Raw genomic sequence first — 27,500 nt, forward strand, 5'->3', positions numbered from 1 at the left:
TGCACACTGCATGTATAAGAAACAACAACACAACGACAACCACAGGCGAACAAGCTTTGGTTGAAAAGGGTACGGCATTGGGCGCGCTTCGCCGTTATGCCGGGAGGGAGCGGTGGCGGCGAGACACGTGGTGCTCTACTCGAAATATCGGCTTCTGCAGGCCAGCGGGGCTCAACTTAGCCGAGCGTCGATCGATACATACGGGAGGTGAGCTTCTGCTGAACGACGGTGTACGGCGGCATCTCCGCAGCCGCGCGTTAACCTTTCCCCCCGCCCTCGGCTCCTAGCCCCAGTCGTGAGCCCCGCGTTGTCACGCGAGCCGAGCGAGAGAACGGACCCCGCTATTCGCGGAACTGCGTGCTTTTGGTGTAGCCGGTTTACGACGAAACTCCCCCCCTACCCCAGCGCTTTTTCCCTCCATGCCAACGCACCTGCGCCCGTCTGGACGCTGGCTAAACATTGTCTGGATGAGGCACGGACGTTGTGTGGACCTAACTCAGTCTAATGTGTTCTGCTTTTGCGTTTGTACTCATTAGCCTGCTACGGGGCAGCTTTGGTGGCTTTCCCATGAGTTTGAGTCAATGTCCTCATTACATTCTTCGTAGTTCTCTGTCTCCTACACAACAAACCGTATTTCGAAATCGTAAGTGGAACCATTTTAAAAATGCAGAAACAGCAAGCACTCTCGTAAACCTCTTGATCACAGCGTAATGCCATAGAACATACAAAGGTTGGTGGACATTTTGAAACTGCAAAATGCGGTGGGCGTATAGCTATAGGCATAGCTAATGTACTGAGCTTTTGATTTGTTTGTTAGCTCAGTATTTTTGTATCAGTCTATTTTTCGCCTATTTCCAATACCTTCCTTACGTCTTACGAAGAACGCCGCTTTAACTTGGTTTCCTTTCTAACCTACAAATCCTGCTACAATATTGACGTATTATGACAAAACAAAGAGAAAACCTAAATAACCGCACCCGACTAAAAGCTAAACGAGCGCACTGGATGACTAACAAAATACATACTAAACAGCTTCTGTGCAGAACCCGCAATTTGGAATTATAATTCGTTGTACGCTTATGGCCGACCTGGCCTCAGCGGCGCCTCGTTTCGCGTTATCGGATGCGTCAAGACATACAGGTATTTTAACTTGTGGTGAATAAATTATCGTACCTGATATCATCACAGAGTCAGGGGTAGGTTAGAAGAGGCAGGTACAGGATTGGAAAAATTGGTCATTTTAGATTCTATCCTGGGAAGTGGTTCGAATACCCTGACTTAAAGAAGGTCATGGTGTCGCCAACATGCGCAGTTGTCCTCACATATACGCACACACGCACTGTTACGACCAAGCATCCGCAATTGCGCGCTCTATTGTTCGCCTGTGGGCATGGATAAGTTTTGTGAATATGTGGTGATGGTCCAATGGCTCTAAGTGAGCCTGTTTCCAGGAATCCTGTTTTGTAAGCATGTTTTGCTTTGTGGACAACCTGCAAATGCCAAATTGACCTTGTCAAGAGAACGTCTGGAAAAACACAAAGAAACGTCCCCCTGCGGGAAATAGCAGGAAGTGCTTTCTTTTGTTCACCCTTCCAGTCGAGAAGTGCTATCCTCCAGTGATGAATGCCTCCTATCCAAAGGAGACGACAGAGTGACATGTCCGCTGACGTGCAGGACAAGAGAAGAGCATGACTCATACGGCCATTAAGTGATTTCCCGGGAATGCAGGAAAGATTTGCAATTGTCGAAAAGGGACCATGTTGGGAGCCCTATGCGGCGCCACGTGCACTCGGGTTTCTGAGAAGTAAAACCCCCAGAACCAGCCTGTGGTTTCTTTGCTGAAGAATAGAAATGTACCTCCTCTCCTCGCCGTTCCCAAGCTTTTCCCGCCAACAAGTGATCACGCCCAACGAATGAATGCCGGACCAGTCAGTGCTTCAGACCATCAGTGCAGTGATGTGTTCGATTGGATGCCGATACCTGAGGGGCGTGCCCTGGATTTGGTTGGTCAGCATCTTCAGAGAGGGGCTGGACATAGGGGGTTTTTAAGGACGCTGCAGAGCACGAAATGTCGCTCTGGGCCCTGGGTAAACGGCTCATCCAGTCGCTTCTCGCTATGAACTCTTAACGCTTGCCATTTTGCCGATGTACCCTTCTTTTTCTTGTAAATATTCATGTAAATACTGTAAATAAGTTTTCTCAAAGTGCCATTAAACCTGCTTGTACATATTTCACCAACTCCGAAGATTCAATCCTACTTCAACCCCGAGTCTCTGCACGCTACCAAGTGAAGGCCGGGTCGACGTAGCCCCAGCGTCACGACAACTGGTGTCAGCGGTAGGATCTGAATCTGCAAGCACAACGACTGGTGACCAGCGTTAAGATCTGAATCTACAAGCCACAACATCTGGTGATTGGAGGTGGATCTCAAGCAACAAGCAGGCGCAACAATCGGCCAACAAGAAAGCAGCTCGGAACATCGATCGCATGTGTGGGTGAGTGCTTGGCTTTTCTTCTGATGTGGACCAGGTTCTAGAACAGGGTTAGATTTTAGAACTGGTAAAAAGTGTTGAAACGCCTTTAGGTTTGGTAGTTTGCACTGTTGTTTTGGAAGTAGCCGACACTCGGAGCGATCATGGACCTACAAAAGCTGCAGAAACCGGAACTGTTGCAATTGTGTGAGGAATTGGGAATTGATACAAGTGGTTTGGCACGAAAACCTTTGATTATAAAGGCAATCACAGATTTGGGAGCCGATGATGAGGAGCTCAGTGAAGCATGGAACCTCATCGCCCAAAAAAAGGAGCAGCTCAGACAGCAGAAAGAGCGGGAAAAAGAGGAAAAGAGGCGTGAGCGCGAACGTGAGTGGGAAAAAGAGGAAAAGAAGCGTGAAAGAGAAGCAAAAAAGCTGGACCAAGAAATTGAGCTCCGGAAATTAGAACTAGAGTTGAGCAAGAGGTCGGGCGATTGTCCCCAGCTAGCGGTACCTCGTCTCAACAAGGAGGCAGATTTCAAGATGTCAAAGTACATGCAGCCATATGTGATATCAGGGGATATCGGTCTGTATCTGGTTAACTTTGAGCGAACCTGCGAAAAACTGTCCTTCCAGCGAGACACGTGGTCTCAGAGATTATTGACGGTTCTGCCCTGCGAGGCAGCGGAGGTTGTCGCGCGGCTTAGCAAGGAGGACGCGGACAACTACGAGAAGGTCAAGGCTTGCCTTCTGAAAAAGTATAGGCTTAGCGCCGAGGCGTTCAGGCAACGTTTTCGGAAAGCTACTAAGTCCAGGGACGAGAGTTACCCTGAATTCCTGTACAATTTAAGAGTAAATTTGGGCGAGTGGCTAAAGAGCACAGATTCCTACAGTGATAGGGACGCTGTAGTCGAGCGAATTCTTTTGGAGCAGTTTTATAACTGCCTCCCAGAAAAAGAAAGAAATTGGTTACAGGACAGAGGCGAAATTAAGTCGGCAACTGAAGCTGCCGAACTTATTGAGGAGTATGCTTCGCGCCGACAATTCAGCAACCCAGCAGTGGATAGGCCCCGCAATCCCAAGTTCAGTGTGAATAACCGTCAGAAAAGGCACTTTGCTAGATTTGCAAACGAAGAAAGGAAGGCTTCTTCAGGCAAACGCCCTAGAAAGGACGGCAGTGAGAAAAGTGGGGAAGTGACCAACGCGCAGAACACAAAGAAAAAGCTTGAGGCTAGGAAGCCGCTCACATGCTTTAGGTGTAATGAGCAGGGTCACATTGCCGTCAACTGCCGGAAAGAAAAGATTGCTTTCTCGTATGTCAGTGACTGCGATGAAAATATGCAGCTTTTAGAACCCTACCTGCATGACCTAGTAGTCAACGGGAAGCCTTGCAAGGTACTGCGCGATTCGGCCGCAACGATGGATGTTGTCCATCCGGCGTATGTGTCGCCTTCCGACTATACAGGACAGTGTACGTGGATCCGCCAGGTAGTGGAGGAACAGAGTGTGTGCTTGCCGATCGCGAACGTGGTCATCGAGGGCCCTTTCGGCGAATTAACAACCGAGGCTGCCGTTTCAGGAAAGCTTCCTAAGTGCTATCCGTATTTGTTCTCCAACAAATCGGACATGCTACTGCGAAAGAGGGGCATCCTTTTCGGAGACAGTGTTGTGCAAGCATTAACACGTTCAAAGGCGCGAGAAATAGCTACACTGCTCATGCCAGAAAAATCCACAGCGGAGGAAACGGCAGTTAAAACAGTGGTCGATGCGGAAGATAGCGGGTCGGAAAACTTTGAGAGCGAGGCATCTCAGATAAGTCAACTTGAAAGCGAGCTTGATGAGACGCGGAATGAGGACGTTATTGAGAGTAACCTCTTGCCGCCAGTCTCTAGTAATCTCACGAGACTACTAAGTGGAACCCGAGAGGACTTAGCTATGGAGCAAGCCGTGGTAAATCTAACGTTAAACCTTCCCGAGGAGATGGGGGACAACTTGATTTGCCTCGGCGGAAAAGGAAGCAACGCTCAGGAGCTTCTCAAAAAGACGGAGCAGAGAGGAGAACTAAAGAAATCCCAGCTGTCCGATCTGGGCGAAATAATAACAGAGTTTGAGGCCTGCTTCGTGGACAGGCCAGGCAGGACTGATTTGACTGAGCACGATATTGAGCTGACTTCAGACGTGCCAGTGCGATCAAGGTGCTACCGATTCTCTCCAAGGCAAAGAGAAATTCTGGATAGGGAAGTAACTCGCATGCTGGAATTGGGAGTAATAAAACCCTCGGAAAGCGATTACGCTTCGCCTATGATCTTAGTAGATGCTCCAGGTAAAGACCCTAGGCCTGTGGTAGACTACCGAAAGCTAAATTCTCTCACCAGGGATCAAGTGTATCCTATTCCGAATATTGAGGAGAGAGTAGAACAAGTCAGTAGAGCGGCATATGTGACTACGCTGGACCTTACTCGAGGATACTGGCAAGTACCGCTCACTGAACGCGCCAGCAGATACGCGGCTTTCGTCACTCCGACGGGCAGCTACCAGCCAACAATGATGAGTTTCGGGCTCAAAAATGCTCCATTTTGTTTTTCCCGACTCATGGATAGGGTTTTAAAGGGGTGTGAAACATTCGCAGTGCCTTATTTAGATGACATTGCGGTTTTTTCCGACTCATGGGCGGACCATATGGTACATCTAAGAGCTGTACTGAGCCTTTTGCGTCAAGCTGGACTAACCGTAAAGGCCGAGAAATGTTGCCTGGCAAGGGCGACCGTGGACTACTTGGGTCACAATGTAGGTCAAGGTTTCAGGAAACCCAGCGAGATTAAGATTTCTGCGGTAGCAGACTACCCGCGGCCGAGCACGAAGACGGAAATTCGAGCATTCCTGGGTCTGACTGGGTACTACAATCACTACATCCCTAACTATTCAGCTTTGGCTAGCCCTCTGACCGACGCTCTCCGCAAGACAGAACCGACAAATGTAGTCTGGGACGAACAAAAGGAAGCCTCCTTCGTAAACCTGAAGGCTGTGCTGATTAGCCGTCCGGTATTGCGAGCTCCAGACTATGGCCGAGAATTCACGGTCCAGTGTGATGCCAGTGATCGAGGGTTAGGTGCTGTTCTCTGCCAGAGAGATGACGACGGTAATGAGCACCCCGTGCTCTACTTGAGCAGAAAACTGAGTTCTAGAGAGAGGGCTTATTGCGCGTCAGTGAAGGAATGCGCTTGCATTGTATGGGCCATTCAAAAATTGCAGTGCTATCTTGGAGGGGCCAAATTCACCGTAGAGACGGACCATTGTCCCCTGGCTTGGCTGCAAACTGCGACATCGAAGAACAGTCGCCTTCTTAGGTGGAGCTTGATTTTACAGCAGTACAATTTTGAAATAAGATACAAAAAGGGGAAGTTAAATGGGAATGCGGACGCGCTTAGCCGCTCTTTCTAAGCGGTCCGAGATGTTCCTCACCATGTATCCAAATTGATAATCAGGTTTTTTTTTTTTTTTTCGTGCGCTTGAATATAGATGACTATGTAAAGCAGCACGTTTGGTTTTCGAGGCATACGTGGGTCCTGAACGTCTTGAGTGTGGGCTTTTCTCGAACAACAATGGCAGTTTTCTTTTGACCTGGTCTCTTCAGACGGGAGCCGAGTGCTTGCTTCGACATGTGGTTGAGTTTCAGACAGCTCGAGCAATTTGGCCTACAACAATCAAGACAACGCGACAAGCAACAGCGAGCTTCAAGCGTTCACGTGCAGGCCATTAAGTCGTCTCTTCATGCAGCAGCTGCGGCTGCTGCCCTCCGAGTCTCTTCTGGCGGGGGAGGAGGCTGTTACGACCAAGCATCCGCAATTGCGCGCTCTATTGTTCGCCTGTGGGCATGGATAAGTTTTGTGAATATGTGGTGATGGTCCAATGGCTCTAAGTGAGCCTGTTTCCAGGAATCCTGTTTTGTAAGCATGTTTTGCTTTGTGGACAACCTGCAAATGCCAAATTGACCTTGTCAAGAGAACGTCTGGAAAAACACAAAGAAACGTCCCCCTGCGGGAAATAGCAGGAAGTGCTTTCTTTTGTTCACCCTTCCAGTCGAGAAGTGCTATCCTCCAGTGATGAATGCCTCCTATCCAAAGGAGACGACAGAGTGACATGTCCGCTGACGTGCAGGACAAGAGAAGAGCATGACTCATACGGCCATTAAGTGATTTCCCGGGAATGCAGGAAAGATTTGCAATTGTCGAAAAGGGACCATGTTGGGAGCCCTATGCGGCGCCACGTGCACTCGGGTTTCTGAGAAGTAAAACCCCCAGAACCAGCCTGTGGTTTCTTTGCTGAAGAATAGAAATGTACCTCCTCTCCTCGCCGTTCCCAAGCTTTTCCCGCCAACAAGTGATCACGCCCAACGAATGAATGCCGGACCAGTCAGTGCTTCAGACCATCAGTGCAGTGATGTGTTCGATTGGATGCCGATACCTGAGGGGCGTGCCCTGGATTTGGTTGGTCAGCATCTTCAGAGAGGGGCTGGACATAGGGGGTTTTTAAGGACGCTGCAGAGCACGAAATGTCGCTCTGGGCCCTGGGTAAACGGCTCATCCAGTCGCTTCTCGCTATGAACTCTTAACGCTTGCCATTTTGCCGATGTACCCTTCTTTTTCTTGTAAATATTCATGTAAATACTGTAAATAAGTTTTCTCAAAGTGCCATTAAACCTGCTTGTACATATTTCACCAACTCCGAAGATTCAATCCTACTTCAACCCCGAGTCTCTGCACGCTACCAAGTGAAGGCCGGGTCGACGTAGCCCCAGCGTCACGACAGCACACACTCTCGCAGAAGCGTGTAAAACGAGACTAAACGCTCTCTTTTCAGTGTCAACCTACATATTCGCAAGTGTTCTAGATCAAAAGATCAAACCAGCTGGGACGGACCTCATCTAGTGTCTCCTAACCATAAACAGATTATCTCCGTCACTCGTAAGCAGGCTCCTTTTTCGAACATCTGATTTAGGGATCTTTACCATGAATACTAGCGTGAGGACGCTAATACCTCACATTTGTAACATAGCTTGACCTGAGAAGCAGTCGAACGCTATATCTTTACTTGCACGAACCTCGGCGAAGCAGGGTAACATACTCCGCTCACAAACGCTCCCTTCTCTCTTCGTCTGTTTTCTATCAGAATTCTCCTCTCACTAGCTGCAGCTGCCCTCCGTTATCGTGCACGCGTAAAGATAAACTAGTCTACAAACCAAACCAGGCTGCCACCGTTGACCCCGTTATGTGCCTTCACTTATCTTCATTAAGCGGTCCTCTACGGTACACCTCGCTTTCCATCTTCCCGTTTTCTCGAAGTAGACGTATCTATTTCCTTGTTCTCCAAACTTTACCTTCACCGAGTGTTCCTTGTCGAACACGCTCCGAACGAGCAGTTCGCTCCGACCCCCACCCTACTTACTCGAAAATTACAAACACGAACGACGAGCTGACCAAGCTCATCACAATGCGAAAGCAGTAATCGTTTGCACGACGCGTGACTAACCGGTCTGCGGATCTCGCCATATATCCTCATCCCTGTGCTGCCGTACACTTATGCTGATCCTGTTCGTTCATTTTCGTACACGCGTGCACGCGTTCAATACTTCATTCTCAACCAGCGCGCAATACAAGGGGGCAATTTACCCGAGGCCGCTTCGTGCTGTGCAGCTCCGCAAGTACTGACAGAATAAATCGATGCAACGCGAGTGACTAAAATGCGTCGTGTTTCTGGAGCTGCACGTGCACTGCTGACCCAATGAAAGATTGAACACCTCGCCGCCGCACTGATTTCTCTTTCTCCACACTCATCGATCTCGTAGAGAGCATGATTTGTCAGATTACGCCTAAAAACTATGCAGTCTGTTGCCAGCAGCACGGTTAACTATATAGGATGTAAGACAGTTGCATACAACCGAGGGACCCCTATGCTTCCTTCGCTAGAGCACGGTAAGTGGTGTAGAAAGTAGGCCGTCCTCTTGCCTGCGTCCTTTTCAGTGAACTCGGTTTTCATCACAAGTATCATCATGATCGTCATCATCGTCGACAGAAGCAGCAGCATTTCTGCGACCACTACAGGCCAAATGCATTACTCTTCAAATTAACCCCGGTCTTGTACCAGATGCATCCCTATATATTTCCCCGCAAACATCCCAATCTCATCCGCCCGTTCACCTGACTCTCCGCCGTCCCCTGCTACCTTTGCCTTCTCTTGGAATTAAGTCAGTTACTGTTAGCGACCATCGGTTGTTCTCCATTTGCACTAAATGTCCTGCCCATGGCCATTTTTCCTTCTGGTCACGACTAGAAGGTCCCTAACTTGAACATTTTCCCTGACACACAAAGCTCGTTTCCGGCCTTCTAACGTGGCACCTGACATTTTCAGTTCCATTGCATGTTACGCTGTGAACAACTTAAGCTGACCCCCCTCAACCCCCCCCCCCCTTTTTTTTTTGTTAGCTTTCGTGTTTCCACCACAAGCCTTCCTTACCGCGTACCACATGTCTTCACTTTAAAGACATATGTAAACTGTTATTCATCACTGTGGACTGCCTGCCAAACGCACTCCACCCCATTCTTACTCTCCTAAGCAATGTCACTCTCGTGGTCAAGATCTGCCGTCAGTATGCCCTCTTTAAGCATACAGCATAAGATTGTTGAACATTAGCTTAGTTCTCTGCGTACTAATTCTTATATACAGCGTTCTGCGGCTTCTCCAGTCTAGGTCCTTTAGAATGTTTTGAAAGTCGTCCCCGAAGTAACATCGCAAAGCGAACCGTAGAGTGCTACGGTATTATCGATTACTTTTATCGCTAAATTCTTTCAAGCCAGGTTATTTAAATACGTCCTCTATAGATGCGCGGTGAATGGTACCGGACAGATCGTGGTCTCGTTTCCTGACAACCTTAGTGATCGATTTTTTATCCCCTTCACTGTGACGGTTTACTGCCCAAATGGTATGGCTATCTGCAGAGTCCTTATAAACTCCTCCTCTACACCCTGGTTACGTAATGCTTAGATAGCCCCCGCCTTGATGGCTCGCCTGCTATAAGACGCTGGATACTAAGCCCAAGGATGCGGGTTCGAAGCCAAACGCAATGGCCGCATTTAGATGGAGACAAAAGCTTAGGTCCTCGTGTTCTGCACGTTGTCAGTGCACGAACCTATAGCTGATCGAAATTAATTTGAGGCCCTGAACTACAACGCCCCATAGCCCAGTGCCGCTTTACTACTTTAAACGCCACATACCATAACATACCATAGCATACCAATACTATCTAATACCATACAATAACCATTGTCGTGCCGTACCCCACTGCACCGTACCGAGCCGTGATACTTTCAATACTAAACTCCCTCTTGGACGCGTTTAGGCCACCACCGTTCACTAGGAGCATACACGATTCTCGGCATATTATACTTCCCCATGCCGGCTATCATGCGCTCATTGATTATTTTTTATTCTTCTGCAAGCTCTGCTCTAAATATGAGGTTAATTCGTTAATTAATTCCTATTATTTCGAAAATCTGGATCTTCGGAAAGCTTCGCCCAGTCCCGTCATACTCAAGTCCTATTCTGTGATGTGAAACTCGTTGATTAGACCCACTTTATTTACATTTACATTTACATGAGTTTATATAATATGCCTTATGGCAAGTTTGCGTACAAAAAAAAAAAAAAAAAAGAAACTCGTTGATTCGAAGGAATCTGCCCGCGCTCGAAGAAATGGTGTGAAACCATGAAGAAATGGCGCGAAAGCTTCCTTTGAACATTTTATTGGTTTCACTTTACTGAAGAGCCGAAAAGCGAGCTAAAGAAGTAATTTAATCTCTTCACAGAGGTAAGCGTCACAGCGCAGGTACAGATTATAAGTTAGAATCCACATTTTCGGTCCGACACTAGCCAAGCTAAATACAAAGCCTAGTCTTCCAGGCATTTCTACGGTTGATGCTCTGATAAAAAGTAGCATAGAAGGTGGAGCCACTTTTCGCTGTTGGTATAACGCTACAGGTAATATTGAGCGATCACCTATAAACGTGGGTGAACCCCACTTTCTTCGTTAGAGTACGACACATGTGCTCAGACCGTGCACAGCCGTACTCTCGCCATGGGATGTGTTTCCTCTGTGTCTACAGTCTTCTTGCTTATGCACGCACTCAGGATCGCGCGGGCATGCACGGCGCAGCTTCTGCTGCGTTCCCGCGAGGCCGGCGCCAGCAGGATCAACCCGGTCCGCTCTGAATATAGATCGCTCTGGTGGCAGAGCGTGCGTGCGCGCCGCTTTGTGCCTGGTTGCGCTAGTTTCTTCTTCGTTTGGGGCCCCGCTCGAGAGAGCTGTGCACCGGTTACCAGGCCGCCGAAGCTAGGAAAAAAACCACGATGGGATGCTCTGACGCCCTGCCACCGCTCTTCCTTTACCTATACCCTGTAACGCCTTGCGTGTAGCGCACTTCGGCGTTGCCATGGCGCCCGCTTTAGAGTACAGTTTCAAGAGTTCTGTGCAGTCAAGCGGAGAACACCCCTTAAAATTGTGCGGCTTCACCAGCGATCTACATGTTTCTTAAGCGAACTCATCAGCATCCGAAATCTTCAGCTCGTGCAGATGGTCGCGTCACCTTTCTGCCCCAGTAGACAAACTAAGACCCGCAATCGAAAGATGCCGACGTCAAAGCGATGTCAAAAAATAACTGGATAATCGAGGGCTCCTTGATAACCATGAGCTGCGCGTTTCCCAGATACCAAACAACAATGCCAAAATGTGTATTCAAGAGCCGAGGTTCTTAGATGACATGGCTGCAGCGCCGGCAGAGTGCGCGGGTTGTGGGTTTTCGAAAAAAGATAAGCAAAGCCTTTCAGAACGCCGCGTCTATTTTCAGTGCAGAAGAAATTTTTTTTTCTGAGCACTGACAGCGGTGTTGCAAATATACCTCTCATACATTTACACCATTGTGTGGATATACGCCCTTATTACTAACACCCTTCCATTAAAAGGGGTTTTGTCATGACGGACACACGCACGCAAAACAACCTTCCAACACCCTTTTTAACTAAAGAGTGTGGAAAAGGTGATATTGTGGGTGGTAATGGATCAGAGCACCCTTTAACACCTAAATGGGTGTAAAACGCTTTAACGTGTGGGTGTTATTATGAGGCGTACCCATTTTACACCTTTCAGGTGTGAAATTTTTAAGAGTTATAGCAGTAGTCCGACAAACCAAACTTATTTGGGCAAATCGGTGCTGAGATACTTCAAGCATTCTTTATAGAATTGTTACCCCATTTAAATTGGTGCTATTCCGACCGCATTTAAGTCGTTCTATAACTTTATGCATCCGAGTCAAGCAAACCAGTCTGCATAACACAGCTTTTGTTGAGAGCAGGTTGCCTTAAACAGAGCGCTCCACAATATCTCCACTTCCGTTTGCTGGGCTGTGTATGTACCTAAATGTAGTGAATCAAACATAAAGAGGGCTATATATAGTTTAGTGTAGGCGACTACTGGGCCGATATAGCACAAGAAACCCGGTATGGACCACTGGCACACATATACGAGCCGCCGCCTCCGCTCCACCCGATACGCTCGAACACTGCGCAGAAATCAGGCCGATAAAGGCCCAGGGATGCGGCGGCCTGATGGATAAAAAGGGGTAAGCGGCAGGCCAGTGGTTGCATAGTATATGGGCTGCGATAACACCACATCTCTACTCCCGCGGTGAGACACCCGTGAAAGCTTTCCCCTGGCGCCTGGTTTGCCATTAAGTGCTTTCTTTCCTTCCTTCTTCACCCGTTTCTTTCTTACCCCTCCTCATACTATTTGTTTCTCTCTCTCTCTTTCCTTTGTTCTTTCTTTCTTTTGCTCTGTTTTTCTTTGCTCATTTCGTCCTTCTTTCTCTTTTCTGCCTTTTCCGGTCAGCAGCACAGTCCACAAAGACAAATATGAAGTGAAGTGAAAAAGAAAAAAGAAAAAAATAGGAATGAGGAGAGACGCCCACTCGCAGTAAATTGGGAAACGTGTGTGGCACGGGAAGAGACAAACAAATGGAGCCGGCGGTCGGAGATAGAACAAGGTTGGCAGTGCGCGTCAGCACCCGGGAGGGTACACGGGTGTGGCCAGCCAGCCAATCGTCGCCGATAGACAACGAAATGAATGCTGCGCTGTAGCATCGCAGCACGACTACCACGACGCCCTACATAGCGGCAGGGAGTAGCAGGAAACAAAAACCAATGGCACACAAGAGACAGAGCCTCCTTTTCCAGATGAAAATAAAATGCAAGGATGAAGAAGACGGCGAGTCTGAGGTGAAATGTCCTTAATTGCACGAAAACGCGGGAGGCCTTCGCTCCCACTCCGGCCCTCCTCCTGGCGAAGAAGATTCTCTTCAGTGCGCAAATATGGAATCGCGGATACGGCTTGGCAGTGAGTGGTGTAAAAGGGGCGAGGAATAGCCTCCACCACAAAGCGCCTGTGCAGTGCTGGGAAGCGACGCGCGGCAGGTGAGGTGGGGTTACAGACGCACCACGTGCATGTCGTCGTCGTCGTCTCGATAAGTGCGTTCTACATGGCGGCTACTCGTCCGAAATGCCTACCTGCGTCGTCGCTTCTGATCACAGACATTATGAGGTATAGAACCGCCGCTATACCACAGTAGACGAAGAGGTGACGCGACTAGATACGTGCACGCGGGAGGTAAAGAAGGGGAATTACGGCATTATTCGTTATCCGCCAAACCGCCACCACCGGCCAGCGGCAAGAAGGGGTTCGTGCTTTCTTTCTTTCTTTCTTTCTTTCTTTCTTTCTTTCTTTCTTTCTTTCTTTCTTTCTTTCTTTCTTTCTTTCTTTCTTTCTTTCTTTCTTTCTTTCTTTCTTTCTTTCTTTCTTTCTTTCTTTCTTTCTTTCTTTCTTTCTTTCTTTCTTTGCGTTCGCTGTGAGCTATGCGGTGTGCACGCTATAGGGCACCCTTGCCTATGGAAGGTGGGTGCCGCATTCCCCCCTACGCCTTCTCCCACCCTAACGCCTCTGTCTGATCGCTCTGAAGAGAAGATGGTCGGTCTTCCTCGTTTCCAACGCCTCCCACTCTACACCGACGCCTCCATCCTCAACCACCGCCTACTGCAAGCAGACTGCTGACGTTCGCTCGAGATAGTGAGGAATATATATCCCCGTCCTCGGCGAATGTGTATTTGGAGCACGGCGTTGTTGTTGTTTTTTTTTTTGTATTTTTATATGCGTGAGTGTGTGCGAGTAAGTAGTGCTGCCGGCCCGACTCTCTTATAGCTGCGCGAACGAATGAGAACGCATCATGCGAATGTGCACATGCTAAAAATGTGGCACAGCGGTTATGATCATGGAATGAGTTCCTTGATAGAAACATAAGTGCAGATTTGACAGGACGCACTGACATGCAACTGACAACCATTAAGACAAAGTTTGGGGTTTCTCGGCCTGACGTCCATCTTGATGTCCCGCATCGTGTTTTGCGTCAGTCCCAGTTCGGTTCCCAAACAATCATTGTACGCTCGAAACTGACGAGAATCGCAGATTAAACTCCAGTTAACGACCCCGAAACGTTCGTAAATGGCAAAATAGCTCACTGAGCACGAACTTTTATCAGAACTACCAAAAAACAAAAGAAAATCAGGCATCTGAATTTACAAGCAACCTTGCTGTCTTACGGGCATATTTTCGAAAGAAGTGAAATCCACCGCTGATTGAAGTTAAGTAAACATGGTTTAACTTTTACCACGTTACCTTGGCTCAGTGGTTATCCATCGGAGTAGGGAAAAAAAAAGAGCGGGGAAATAGAGGTAGGTCACAGCGATGGGGGAGAAGGGGGAATGGTTGAAGCGTGTATTTAGTAATTAATCGAAGATTTGCTCACAGCTTTTTCGCGATGAAACTGAGTAATTTTATCTGGTACGGCCTATTTTGGATTTGTTTTCTTGGTTTTATTTCTTTGACGCTCATTAAAAATTAAAACGCCTTTACCCGATCACACCCGTTGCCTCCTCGCTTTGCAGTATATATATGGTCGACGGTCGGATAATAAAGTGTTTAAGCTCGCGGCTGTGGCATGGCGTCAGCACCATTATAATTTAGAATTTTACCCTCTGTGGGTGCCCCGCCGGGGTGGTGCAGTGGTAAGACGCCCGACTACTGTGCCGGAGTTCCCGGGTTCGAACCCGACCTCGGCGGCTGCGTTTCGATGGAGGCGAAACGAAGTGGCGTCCGTGTGCTGTGCGATGTCAGCGCACGTTAAAGATCCCCAGGTGGTCGAAATTACTCCGTAGCCCTTCACTACGGCTCCTCTTTCTCTCTTTCCACTTTCATTCCCACCTTCCTCCCTTCCCTTACGGCGCGGTTCGGGTGTCCACAGAGCAAGTGTGACAGTTACTGCGCCTTTCCCTTCCTGTGAACCAATTTAATTTACCCTCTGTGGCTGAAAACTCTGATTTGCTGCGCGATGTCAGTGCACGTTAAAGATCCCCATGTGGTCGAAATTACTCCGTAGCCCTCCACTACGGCTACCCTTTCTCTCTCTGTCCGCCGGGGTGGCGCAGTGGTTACGGCGCTCGACTACTGTTCCCAAGGAAGCGGGATCGAATCCCGGCCTCGGCGGCGATTTTTCGATGGAGGCGAAAAGCAAGGCGTCCGTGTGCTGTGCGATATCAGTGCACGTTAAAGAACCCCAGGGGGTCGAAATTTCTGGAGTCCTCCACTACGACGTCTCTCATAGCCTGAGTCGCTTTGGGACGTTAAACCCAACCAACCAACCGACCGACCGACCAACCAACCAACCTTTCTCTCTCTCTCTCTACTTTCCCTCCCACCTCCCTCCCTTCCCTTACGGCGTGGTTGAGGCGTCCACAGAGCAAGTGTGACAGGTACTGCGCCTTTACCTTGCTGTGAACCAATAAAAAAATAAAAAAAAAATGTTTGTCAGCCTCATTCGGACACAAACGCATCTTTTTTTCGTCGCACACAGCCCTATTGTGCTTCGAGATGTCATTGCCAGGCGGAGCTAATCTCGACATCTCGTCCCACTTTTTCATGTATTTTTTTTTTTTGCGTGAAAAATAAAAGCGGCGATTATTACGGCCGCTGTTCCAAGCCTGTTCGGAAGGAAACGAACACACAAACAAACATGAAGCTACGGCAGAGAGCCGGAGACGTCTGCCTACATAAGTGTCCGCAATTAGCAGCGATAGACGTGTCAACAGGCTCGGCGCGTTATCGGTGGCGTATATAGGGTGCGTATATAAATTACTCCCGTCGGGCGCACATCCGCGTCGGCACCGGGGCAACAACAATTCAACTATATAGGCCACGAGGGAAACAAGGAGAAACGAGACCCGGCTGTGCGCGCGTTGCGCGGAGTGCATGTGGGCTGTCGCTCGCGACCAAAGGCTGCAGTTTCTCCGACGTGGGACGCCGACCCCCGAGAACTTGGCGTGCGAGCACGTACGGAGGGGTGCCGCCGCGCGGCGAGATACCGCGCCGTCGGGTCCCTTTTATAGAGGCGCGCTGATAATAAACAGCACCCCCTCCTTCTACCTGTGTTGGAATACCTGTGCAATTCAGACCGAACGCCCGCTGCCGTCGTCTCCAGGGCGACCGGTGGAGACATTTGATCGCTATCATCCTCGCTCTCGCTCTTTGGTTAATGTTTTCTGAGCACCAGAAAAAAAAAAAAATCCTTTCCAGAAGTATTCAGCGCAAGGGCAACGACACGCGGGAACGACAGACGCAAAAAGTGTCGCTGACGCTCCACGTACCCCTCATTTTGCTTCATCAATTTGTCCCAGGTGCTGCTCAAACTGTGCCTTTCTTGAGTGTATTCACGGAGAAAGAGCGTTTTCTTGAGGAACGTACACCTTTGGTCAGAGCCTCCCAGGTCAACAAGCTCGGCCACGTATAGAACGGCTGGCATTGCTCTCCAAAGCTTGCCATCCTCTTGCGGAATGAAATTTCTCGTGCTCGTTTCATTTCAATAAACATTCCACTCTCTAGGTCTTGTATTCCCTGCAAAGCTTCAGACGACGCTGGGTATAACGTAAATGCTTCCTTAGAATAGTCGAGCCTTTGTTGAGCTAGTTGGAGATCTATTGAGACGTGGCGAAGACAGACATGGACAGAGTTCGTCTTCCTCCCTCTGTACATGTCTGTCTGAGCTACTACTGCTTCTCAATAATTCCTTACACAGGCTTCGACACAATCAATCAATCAATCAATCAATCAATCAATCAATCAATCAATCAATCAATCAATCAATCAATCAATCAATCACTTAATTAATTATTCAATCAATCAATTCACAACGAAGAACTCAATGACATAGAGGCAGTTTACCCGAAACTTCTAAAAGAGACAAACCAAATCTTTAAAAACACCTCGATAACTTCAGATGAAACATCAACCCAAGCACGGAGATAAGTTCCTTGCACATGGTGCAGCAAGGTCTAAGATTGCCAGGAAATATGCAGCCAGTTTATTTTGCTCAGTGGTTATATGTTCTGCAGTTACCAACGGCTTGCAGGCCCTATACCTCATACGGCAGCTGAATAACTAGTTTTTTTACCGCTATGCTAACTAAATCATAATCGTTTCCATTTTTTTATTTTACTTCAAGTCGTATACGCATTGTCGGCTAGTTCGCTGAGGCCGGTGGCACGCACTTGGTCGATGAATTTATTAATTTTAATTCGCTACCCGAAGCGAAGCGGAGAAAGCACGCCACGAAGTGTCGCACGACGATGGCCGACGCAGTTTGCGGCCCGACATCTCGTAACAATTAGCCGGACCCAATTGACCTTGTCACCGCCGTGACAAGGTACAGGGAGGAAGGGGAGGTCATACATGCAAACGACGTGACGTCAGGCGTGGGCGTGTGCTTGCCTACCAACGGTGCCTCTATAGCCAACGAAAAATAATAATAAAGAAAAGCTTATACCCGGATCATGATACACGTACCGCAGCCGAGCTTTGCCTCTTGGCATTCCCGCTCATCTCGTTAAAGCCGCCCCCGCGAGCGAGGCGAGCTTTCCTTTCATACTCTTCTATACTTTATGCCGCCATGACAACGGTATATCGAGCGAACTCTTCCGAAATGTGGGTGAATACGTCGAGAGAGGGCTGTTCGCTCGAGGACTACTATATTCTTGCGAAACTATATAAAGTGAACAATAAATTGTGCTCCACAAATACGGCAAGCGCTGCAAAGGGCGGCGCAAAGGAGCTGCTTGGAAATACAAAAGCCGGTGTTAGGGCTGGCCGGTAATGGCGGTCGACCAACAGACCGGGTGCGTCACGATTCCAGTTCCAGTGATTACGTCACGAAGCCACGTGACGATGACGTCATAGCTTCGGCGGTAGTCATGAGTGGACCGCGCAGGAGGATCCCGTCTAATCAGAAACCGGCACAACTCGCGCCCGCAAAGGCATGCAGGTGACTCCGATACGAAAGGGAACAAGCCGTATTTATTGAGAGAGTATCCGTCCACAAATATGAGCGAAAATCGAACGTTTACCGCTATTACGTTAAGCGTCCGACTAAGCGGGAGACCAGGTATTTGTCGGTGTTTTCACAGGAAAGACTTGGTTAAACTACTAGAGGGGTCGTGACCTAGTGGTGACGGTGCACTAATGTAGTGACGTCACTTAGAATAAAAAAATGGGTAGGCAAGCGATGTAACGAACCTCTGACACTTGGCACGCTGGCCCTATCTTCGGGGCATGCCCGTTCGAGTGGGTAAACAAAATGAGTGAGATCGCAAACAGAATACCGATATCTGCGAAAATATACATCAGGGGAACTCCAAGTGGTTATAGGGGACCATAAAAGGTTAACTTAAGCCTCCAAATGTTTTCTTGCTTGCTCCAGGTAGTTCTTTGCCAGACACGTGAACAAGAGACAGGACGACAGGACAGTGGCTCTGTCCTGTACTCACATCTCTTTCTTCTTCTACCTATTGCGCAAGTTTATTCCTTTTTTCTAATATGAACCAACTCGCCAAGAATAAAGTACTAATTGAACTGAGTTTATTCATCCGGGCCACCTGTTCCTTCCTAATAGGCGTCATACTTACACAACCACCCAGAGCGAGGCACAGCGAAGTGTCCGTAAATTACGACCTTTCTGCCACTTTACAATTTTGGTAATTGTTGGTTGCATATTTCATCATCATCATCGGCCTGACTATACCCACTGCAGGGCGAAGGCCTCTCCCATATTTCTCCAATTAACCCGGCTCTGTGCTAGCTGCATCCACTTGACCCCTGCGAACTTCTTGACCTCATCCGCCCACCTAACTTTCTGCCGCCCCCTACTACGCTTTCCTTCCCTAGGAATTCAGTTGGTTACCCTAAGCGACCATCGGTTATCCTCTCTTCGCCCTACATGTCCTGCCCATGCCCATTTATTCTTCTTAATTTCCACTAGAATGTCAGTAACTTGAGTTATTTCTCTGACCCACTCTGCTCGCTTCATATCTCTTAATGTTACCCCTACCATTTTTCGTTCCATAGCCCTCTGCGTTGTCCTCAACTTAAGTGGAACCCTCTTGGTTAGCCTCCACGTTTCAGCCCCATAGGTGAGTACGGGTAAGATGCAACTGTTGTATACTTTCCTCTTGAGCGATGCCGGTAAGCTGCTAGTCATAATCTGCGAGTGCTTGCCAAACGCGCTCCATCCCAATCTTATTCTTCTTGTTATTTCCTTGCATATTTATTTACTGCTTATTATTCGCTGTCCACTCAGTGTTATTTCAGGTGTGCATAATTTGTTCTCATAATGCCTGCTGCACGCGTTTTCTCGAGCCCATTTATAGCGTGATTTCTTTCTACACATGAAGAGGAATAGTCAGGACGGCGCTGTCCGGCACCAACTTCTCTCCTTATACGTTGATGCACATAAAAGTAAAATGTGAAAGCTCGCGTGTCGCAATATCTGCACGAGCTCGTCGAGGGGCGTGGCCGTTACGTGGTCTCCTCACACCTGCTGCCCGTCGAGAGACCGTGCCGCGCGTACGCCGGCGCACGCGCCGAGTGCTGCGTGCGTACGCGTCCTGGCAAGGGTACGCGGCGCACGACCTGAGACGCACGCCGGGCCTTGACCACGCCGCTGCCATCCCTGCGTATACGATGCATATACTATATATCCTTCGCTCGAATTCGACACGCGTCGAATCTGTCGCCCTCCTCTTTTATACTTGCCCGGCGGCCGGACGAGCTGCTTGGTCGTGTGGAAGGGCCGAGGAAACAAGCCGTGCGGCTGCTGCGACGGTGCCTGAGTCGGTAGTCTCGGTACAGCGAATGTCGTCGGAACTGAACTTCCGTTACAGCGAAAAAAAAATCTACTTTTTCTGTTTCTTTCGATTATTTGACTGAGACTCGTGCAATATAGCGTACCGATTTCTTTTCCTTTTTTTTTTTTTTGTTCAGATAGCTTTATAAACAAGGTTGCCAATGGAAATGTCTAGCGCATGACCTTTTCAGCGTGCCTTATTCTGCTTCGTCCTGGGCAAGGGCTGTTTGCACGGAAAACGTTTTCGCAAAAGCTCTAGTTAACTTTAATACTTGCTCTTCACCTTACCTGCGAGGGTATAACGAACAGAGATCAAGCGAACCGGACCAATTATTTCAATAAGAAAAAAAAAAGATATTAATCCGGAGGATAATACAAAATCGGCCGATATGTTGTCATTTACAGAAAACAAACTCGTTCGTTGGTTAGTTGGTTGGCTTGACTGTATTTTATTGTAGAGCCATATCCGCATATTTATGCTCCCGTAATGATAATGCACGAACCGTATGTAAGAATGCGGATGCGCCAAGAATGATTAGGTATCGACCTGTCCAGCTCTCCATCATGCTGCGCAACATTTAGAAATATTTAAAGCTTTCTGACCTATCAGAACAGGCTTCGACCTGTTTCGTCTCTGCGAAAAGTATTCGCCACTCCGGCCCTTTGCAACCACCTGCTATCATGGAATCTTTTCCTGCACATGTCAAGGCTGCAACGCGGAAAGAGGGCGGGCTTTAACGTCGCTGCTTTTCATCACTTCAGTTTCGAGTTTGCAAATCTTTGGAGCCATCACTCGAACCATACGCGGTCCACCTTCTGTATAACGTACATAGAGCTCTTTGTTGTACGCAGCTCGGCCCAGACCACAACAAAAGGTCCCACGGCACATGAGCGAACTTGACTGATCGATCGAGTGACCTGTGGTGATGAAGGAGTCCGCTGATCGAGCGCCGATTACTATCATTACGCATTACCGGTACGCGACATTCCTTCAACCTCCGTAGTGGGACGCGTTGCTGCGTGCGTGTGCTGGGCTCTTGCGAACCTGCGTGTTTGGCAGAAAAAGAAGCAAGACAGGGACAGCTAGAGGTCCCGGACACGGGCATTTTCTTTCTTTACCAAATCCTCATTTCATCACTGCTTTCTATATAATTTTTCTTCGTACAGAACGCAAGCAGTGAAGAAAAACAAGAAACAGGTGGATTAAAGGGAAGCGGAGCCGAAACGCCCGCGCAACAACAAGCAGACGGAAAAAATCGGCGGCCAGCGAATGCACGCAGAAAAGGATGCGGCACGCCTGTGCGGCCAAGGCGAAAAAGAAAAAAAGAAAAGAGGGCTGCCCGCGTCGCTGCTGCCTCATTTCTTTAACGTCTTTCATTTTCTTCTCTCTCTCTCCCCCTCTTTCATCCTCATCGGCTGTAACTCGCAGTTCCGAAGACAAGTTGGCAGTGTGGAACACGCAAGACAGCAATCAGACGGCACGGCTCGACGGACACAACGTGTCCCTATGCACGTATACTAAGCCAGGGGGCGCGCGCGTTCGGTCGCAGAGTACGCGTACCTATATACGGACGGACACGATCTTGTTTTCTTGTTTTCGTTCCCTCCACAAACGTCCTTCGGACTGTGTTGCTGCGTGTCGCTGTTATAGATGTCACGGAATTCCTGTATGCGTATTACTCATCGTTCCGTGCGCGCGCTCCGGCGAGACGGACAGGCAGACAGGTGACAAGGCCGTGCACGAAGTACACAGCGGTCCTTCCTTCCTTCCTTCCGTGGCCCGCTGCTCTGATTCTATTCCGCTAACGAGCATCCGCGGCCCGCCGTGAAGTGGATCGTGGGCACGCCCACTCAGCATACATGCGTCGGGCACGTGCGGCACCCAACAGTCGTGCCCAGCGTGGTAAATAATACGGCGCAGTGTTGTGGAAGTTGCGTACGACGATCATAGACGGTAAGATTTTCTTCCTAACTTCGCACTCAAAAGGTGGAACTGAAAGAGGTAGTACCCGTGTAAAAGGTCAAAATGTCCCGTCTTTAGGGAGCGCTGGAGCTTGTAAGGTACTCCTTCCGGATTGCGACGTACTCAATAAAAAGAAAGTGCCCCTGGATCGCAAGAGAAAAAAAAAAAAAAAAGAAAGAAAGACATTCAGCAGTGGTTTACCTTGCCTAAGCACGGACATGTTTAGCTAAATTTTGCTTCGTTCAGCATTGCTCTGTCGCGGCTTGCCAAGTTTAGCTAACTATTTAGCTTTGGACTGCAATTAGGGTGAAGGATTGTAAATAACTTTTTCAATGCAACTTTGTAGAGGAGGTGAAGGCTACATCCGAGCTACTGCGCGAAACAACACTGACAGCTTGGCGCTCGAAGAAACCGGATACCAAGACGGCGCAGCGGTCTAACATATATAATGGCCAAGTTAATCCCTTTCCATCGGCTTGGGTTCTAGACACAGTGACGGCGAATTTGTTCAGTAACCTCGACGAAATCCAAGAACGCGAGTACAAGTGTCTCTCTATTCAAAATATATTTGCGTCATTATGTTTAATGCAAGGTAAGCTGTCTGTGACGGTAAATAAGATTTGGCTCATTAATTTTTACACTGACTTTTCGCGTAGCGCGTTTGTGATGTAAATGTGATGCCAGTTATGACGTCACGGTGTTCGGATCACTCAACGTACCGTGTTGCAGTACTGTCGTGCCTGACGTCATTGTGTACTGACCAGTCCATGTGGCGCGAAGAACTTACCTCGCCTTCCCTTTTGCCATTCATCCTTCCAGTCGTCTGCTTCACACCAGGGCCGCAAAACCAGGAAGCGTGCCCTCGACAGCTGTCACTTAGAAGCGACTGGTACAATTAAAAAATGATAAGGGGCTACGACGTTCGCGCAGCTGACAGCAGCCGCACACCCGTGTAAGAATATTTCATCGAGATTGGTCAGGGCTTTGTCAAGGCTGGTCAGGGGGTCAGGGCAGAAGCACTATAGTGTGCTTGGTCAGCACACAAACCATTCGTGGACCGTTGGTATATGTTTTTGTGCCCTGAGTGGACGTTGCAGCATATGATGCTTTTCCTAGGCTGCCCCATACAAAGACAAAGAGGCATATGCAATGTCTCCAGATACTAATGTCGTCGCTACTGATGATCGCGTTACACCCCGAGGCTGCTGTGTGGTAGCGTCAAAAATGAGCAATTGCAATCCACCCTTTTGTAATATAACTGCACACCGGGAGATCTGTAGGCTTCGGCGAAAGCGGCGGAAAACAAAACTGTCTCGATCTCTGTAAGTAGAATATAGTTAGGCACCTTTTCCGCTCAACAGCCGATTCTTCCGTCTTTCTGCCAGCGGTTAACCCCACACGCGGAACCTGATCAGGCGACTGCCGAAGAGCGGTACCATTTGCCTATACGTGTCGCAGGAAGTATCAGCGGAAGAACTTAATAAGGGGCCAAGAAAGAATTGCAGAAAGCTGCGGCCTCGGGAGATTCCTTCCTGCAAAGCCTGCGACACGGATATCAGGACTGCAGTATATTTCGACGGATGTGTTCCCGCAAACTGTACCCTAAGGTTTATTTGGCTAAGGCGCGACAACTTGCGACACAGCGATCCTCAGTGGAAGGTTGTGGGTAAGTGGGACCGACTAGTGACCGCAATAAAGGCTAAATCTACCTCTCCTTCCATTTACCAAGGTTCCGAGAGGCATGGAACATGCAAGCATTTCACTCGCTTGCGCCCACAAGCAAGCCAGCAGGCATGTTGGGCAGGTATATAACACAGTTATGCTTTTACTTCGCTTCATTCCGTTCTTAATATTTGTCGCTCTGTGGCTGTTCCTGAAGACAGGCAATGGTGAAAGGTATATGAGCAGATGAACGGAACATAACTGAAATGAAGCCGCTGCATTATTCCACCCTTGGCATTATAACACGCTCACCGTCACTCTTATTGTACAACCGATATTTGCGTCTTACCGATCGCAGCTATAAAAAAAAAAATAGTTAATGTCGGCTTTTATTCAACAATGCTGACTGCATGCCTGCACAGTTACGCGTTGCCCAAGGTTGAAAAAGTGACTGCCAAACGATGAAGGTCTGTGCTTCAACTCGGTGAACTGAACAAGGGTTCATGGGAAGCCTCACTGCGCCAGCCGACATTCGCTAGTGCACTGAGGCTTTCCTTGAACCCTTCTTCATATTGCTTTCGGTTCTACAAAAATCTTACCTACGTGCCCTCACTGTATACCGCGGGAGTTATATATAACTGTGGCTAGGCTCCATCACGTTTTGCTGTACACGTCACATTGCACGCTGCTCACTGTATTATGGCGTGATAACCTCCCATCCGCATCTTCCTCTTTCCTTCTTTTCCTGACCGGGGTGAAGTCGAAAGAAAGGCTCCTGCACTGTATGATTTCGCCACCCTTCTTGGTATTAAAACCTTCTCTCTTTGTTTGTCTCTCTCTCCCGCGAGAAGACGCTGCAGCGGCGAGGCCACTTACATCCAAGGAAGTCCGCTTTCCCCACACCACTGTCACAATGATCCGCATGATCACAATCATCATCATCTCCACCAGGAATTGTCCAACCAAACTTGCTGCGTATACGCACCATTTACGCGACGAACATGATGACTATAGTTAACAAATAGCCTCCACGGTATACTAGCTTCGAAGCAAAAACAGATACCGTGTCAAGCCATTGTCTGTTGCCATTCCTGAAAACGCATATCTTCTGGGAAATTTCGAAACATTGCTCTATATTAAATTAATGGGGCAATATTTTAATGAAAGAAAGAAGTAAGCGAACAAACGTTCGCACGCAACAAAAAGCAGTGTTTTCTGAAAATGACAAGTTCTTCAAGGTGTACTTTACAATTATTAAACATGCCATTTAACACCAGTGATTGAACCAATTGTCACTCTGAAGCGCGCATATCCGTCCATAGCTTCCAGTAGGTATCCGCTAAGAACTACATGTGCATATAAAGCTTAATTTTTGTATTAAAAATCAATCAATCGATATAATCAGCAATTAAGCGATTAATTAATCAACTAATTGATTGATTGATTGATTGATTAATTGATTGATTGATTGATTGATTGATTGATTGATTGATTGATTGGTTGATTGATTGATCTACCTGCACTCTTTGCGGCAGATGTGGCAGTGTAAAACCTGTCGTGATAACACCTTATTAGCCGCTTCCTGCGCTTCAGAAGTGACCATGCCTAAGATACATCCGTCAAAAGAAAAAAATACAAGCGAGATCAGAAATAACGCGCCTCTTCATGCTCGCTGAGTCGACCTCGTTCGGGCATATATATGGTCCATGAAACCACTGCGCTTTTCCATGCGGTCCGCTTTTCGAGCGTGGTGTCCACACCTCGCTGAGCATGCATGGATGGCCTGCTCACGCGCCACAACGCGTCATGCTCCGCTTCTCTCGCATTTCGTGCCCTTCTTCGTGTCTGTCTTACGTCCAAGGGAACCCCGTGGATGATGGGCACACTGTCTTGAAACGTGAACGCACCGGCTGGGTGGCCGTTGAGGTGACCGCGCATATATACCTTTCCTTATTTGCCGCTTGGACTACTGCGCGGAGGCGTTTACTTCAACGCGGTCATATGAAGACAGCGCTGAAAAGCTCACCACTAAATCGAAGAGCTTCAATCGAACGCCGCGTCAACGAAGAGAGCATCTTGCACCGTTATCAGCGATAGCTATAAATAGTATCAGCGGTTTCACGTTGTCGTCATCGTCTCCTCCGTGTAAGCCCCGTTGCACATGATGTACAGCTGTACAAACGGATAGGCCATTATATACTTGTTTACAAAGATGCCGGTTCGAGGGTACGACCGTTCTACCCCGGTCTCCAGTATTCGGCGAAAGCCAACTCGAACGATCGAATGCGGATCGAATTCTTTCCGGATAGAAATCGAGCTTCGCCCAATGTTCGAGAAATCCGTTTCGGTGCAGGGGAGGCTGGTAAGAAGCGCCCTATGTTCACAGGATACTGCGGCTTGACTCCTAATTTGGTTCGACATAAGTTTCAGCTATAAGTGAAACTCATGTTTAATCAGGCTAGGAGAGTATATGTGCCTGTTCAGTGGCACTCCAGAGGTAGTGGTAATCATGCATGGCGTTATCATTGAGTTAATCGTTTCGCCCACTAGCGAAAGCATACCACCTTCAGGGTAAGCGGCTGTCATTTTTTTAAGCACCTTTCATGGGAATAATCCGTCCTATGCTGCGCATAGCAAGCAGTCTGCTGATAATTTGTAAAATCTCCTAGAGACAGAAAATCCCCGCACACTGGTCGAATCACAGCATAGGAACAAAGCCCACACGATGCTGCCAGCTAATAGCTGTTTTTCTGCGTGTCGAAAAGCGTGTACAGTTGGCTCAGTTCTTAGAGGGAACGATCTTGTTTATAATTCTCAATACAACATTCAACGCCTACCCTAATTTACCGAAGAAAAACAAAGTCTGAAAAAACTACAGAAAATTTCCTGATGTTACGACAGAATTTCTGGGCGGTTTTTGACGGGAAACCTGTTGTGACAACAGAACATGTTGTAGTAACATCAGAAATTTCTGTAGCTACAAGAGAAAAGTGCTACAGAACTACAGACAACAGAAATATACTACAGAAAAACTACAGAAAAACTACAGAACTACAGAAAAATCTGATGGTTACGACAGAACTACAGGATTTTTTGCCGTATTTTTGACACAGTTCTGTAGTTTTTTTCGACAGGGCGGTTCTTCATGGTCTGGCATCAGTTGAAGAACAGGTACTCTGTGGGACTGATTGCGATACCTCAGTCATGGTTTGCGATAGGGCGCAAATCCAAGCGTTCCCTGTAAGTGTGCGCAGTGTTCTACGCGTATACCGCCGGCTATCTTACAGAGAACGCGCGCATTCAGATTAGACGAAAGGCTCAGCTAATGTGTGCGTGTCTTCTTCCAAAGCTTGTACGTAAGGGTGGCCACAAGGCCCATGGCAAGAATGTCCTTCGGCTCTCTCTGTTGCGCGGGCCTTCTGAAAGAGCAGATGGTCCGCTAGGGCCATCTGGTGCGCGGAGTTGCAAGGTCTCCGGGGCCGCAACAAATGTCACTCACCCGTTAAGAAGCGGAGCTAGTTCGTGGGCGGGTCCTTGGTCCTGGTACACGAGTGTCTCCACCATGGAGCCCTTGAGGCTTCCGAAGGACACTCTGGAAACACGGAGAACACCGCTCATGAGCCTCCATCTCACGTGCTTTCTACAGGGTTGTTACTAAGGTTATAACAGCGCACCATTCAAGTCACGTATACGTACAGCCCTTGTCAAAATTTTGAGCCAAACGGGTCTGCTTCTGAGCTATGTAGTGGCGCTCATTTAGCATTAGTGGATGACATTCCCACTCTAGAGAGTACAGGACAAAGCTCTTCTGACCATCAAGAGATTCGGAGTATTGGAAATGCATGACAAGCCGCGCGAAGTGGCGCAGCAGCAGACCCCCTGGACTCTACACTTTTGACTAAGACTGCACATCCTCAGGCAGCATGGAACAGTTCGGAAAGCTTATTAACTGCCACTTGAGAGTCGCATTTATTTTAATGTCTGTCTGTGGTGGCTGAAAAACACTACACTGACCCAGAAGAAAGATACTTTGAAAAGGGAAAACAAATTCGAGCAAATACTTTCCTAGGGTTGTCGG

General features: G+C 48.3%; 1 protein-coding gene across 1 annotated transcript in view; it reads right to left on the minus strand.

Annotated features, from left to right (window-relative positions):
• The window catches only part of LOC146179470 (uncharacterized), a 165,028-nt gene that overhangs the window by 94,459 nt on the left and 43,069 nt on the right, over nucleotides 1-27,500 (minus strand). Inside the window, exon 2 of the mRNA XM_084579088.1 lies at nucleotides 26,922-27,014. Within this exon, the coding sequence (XP_084435214.1) occupies nucleotides 26,922-27,014 (93 nt within the window). The remainder of the gene's footprint in view (nucleotides 1-26,921; nucleotides 27,015-27,500) is intronic.

Source organism: Amblyomma maculatum, chromosome 9, assembly GCF_055883805.1.
Source record: "Amblyomma maculatum isolate TAMU_Amacu chromosome 9, ASM5588380v1, whole genome shotgun sequence".
In the NCBI taxonomy this organism is placed as follows: domain Eukaryota; kingdom Metazoa; phylum Arthropoda; class Arachnida; order Ixodida; family Ixodidae; genus Amblyomma; species Amblyomma maculatum.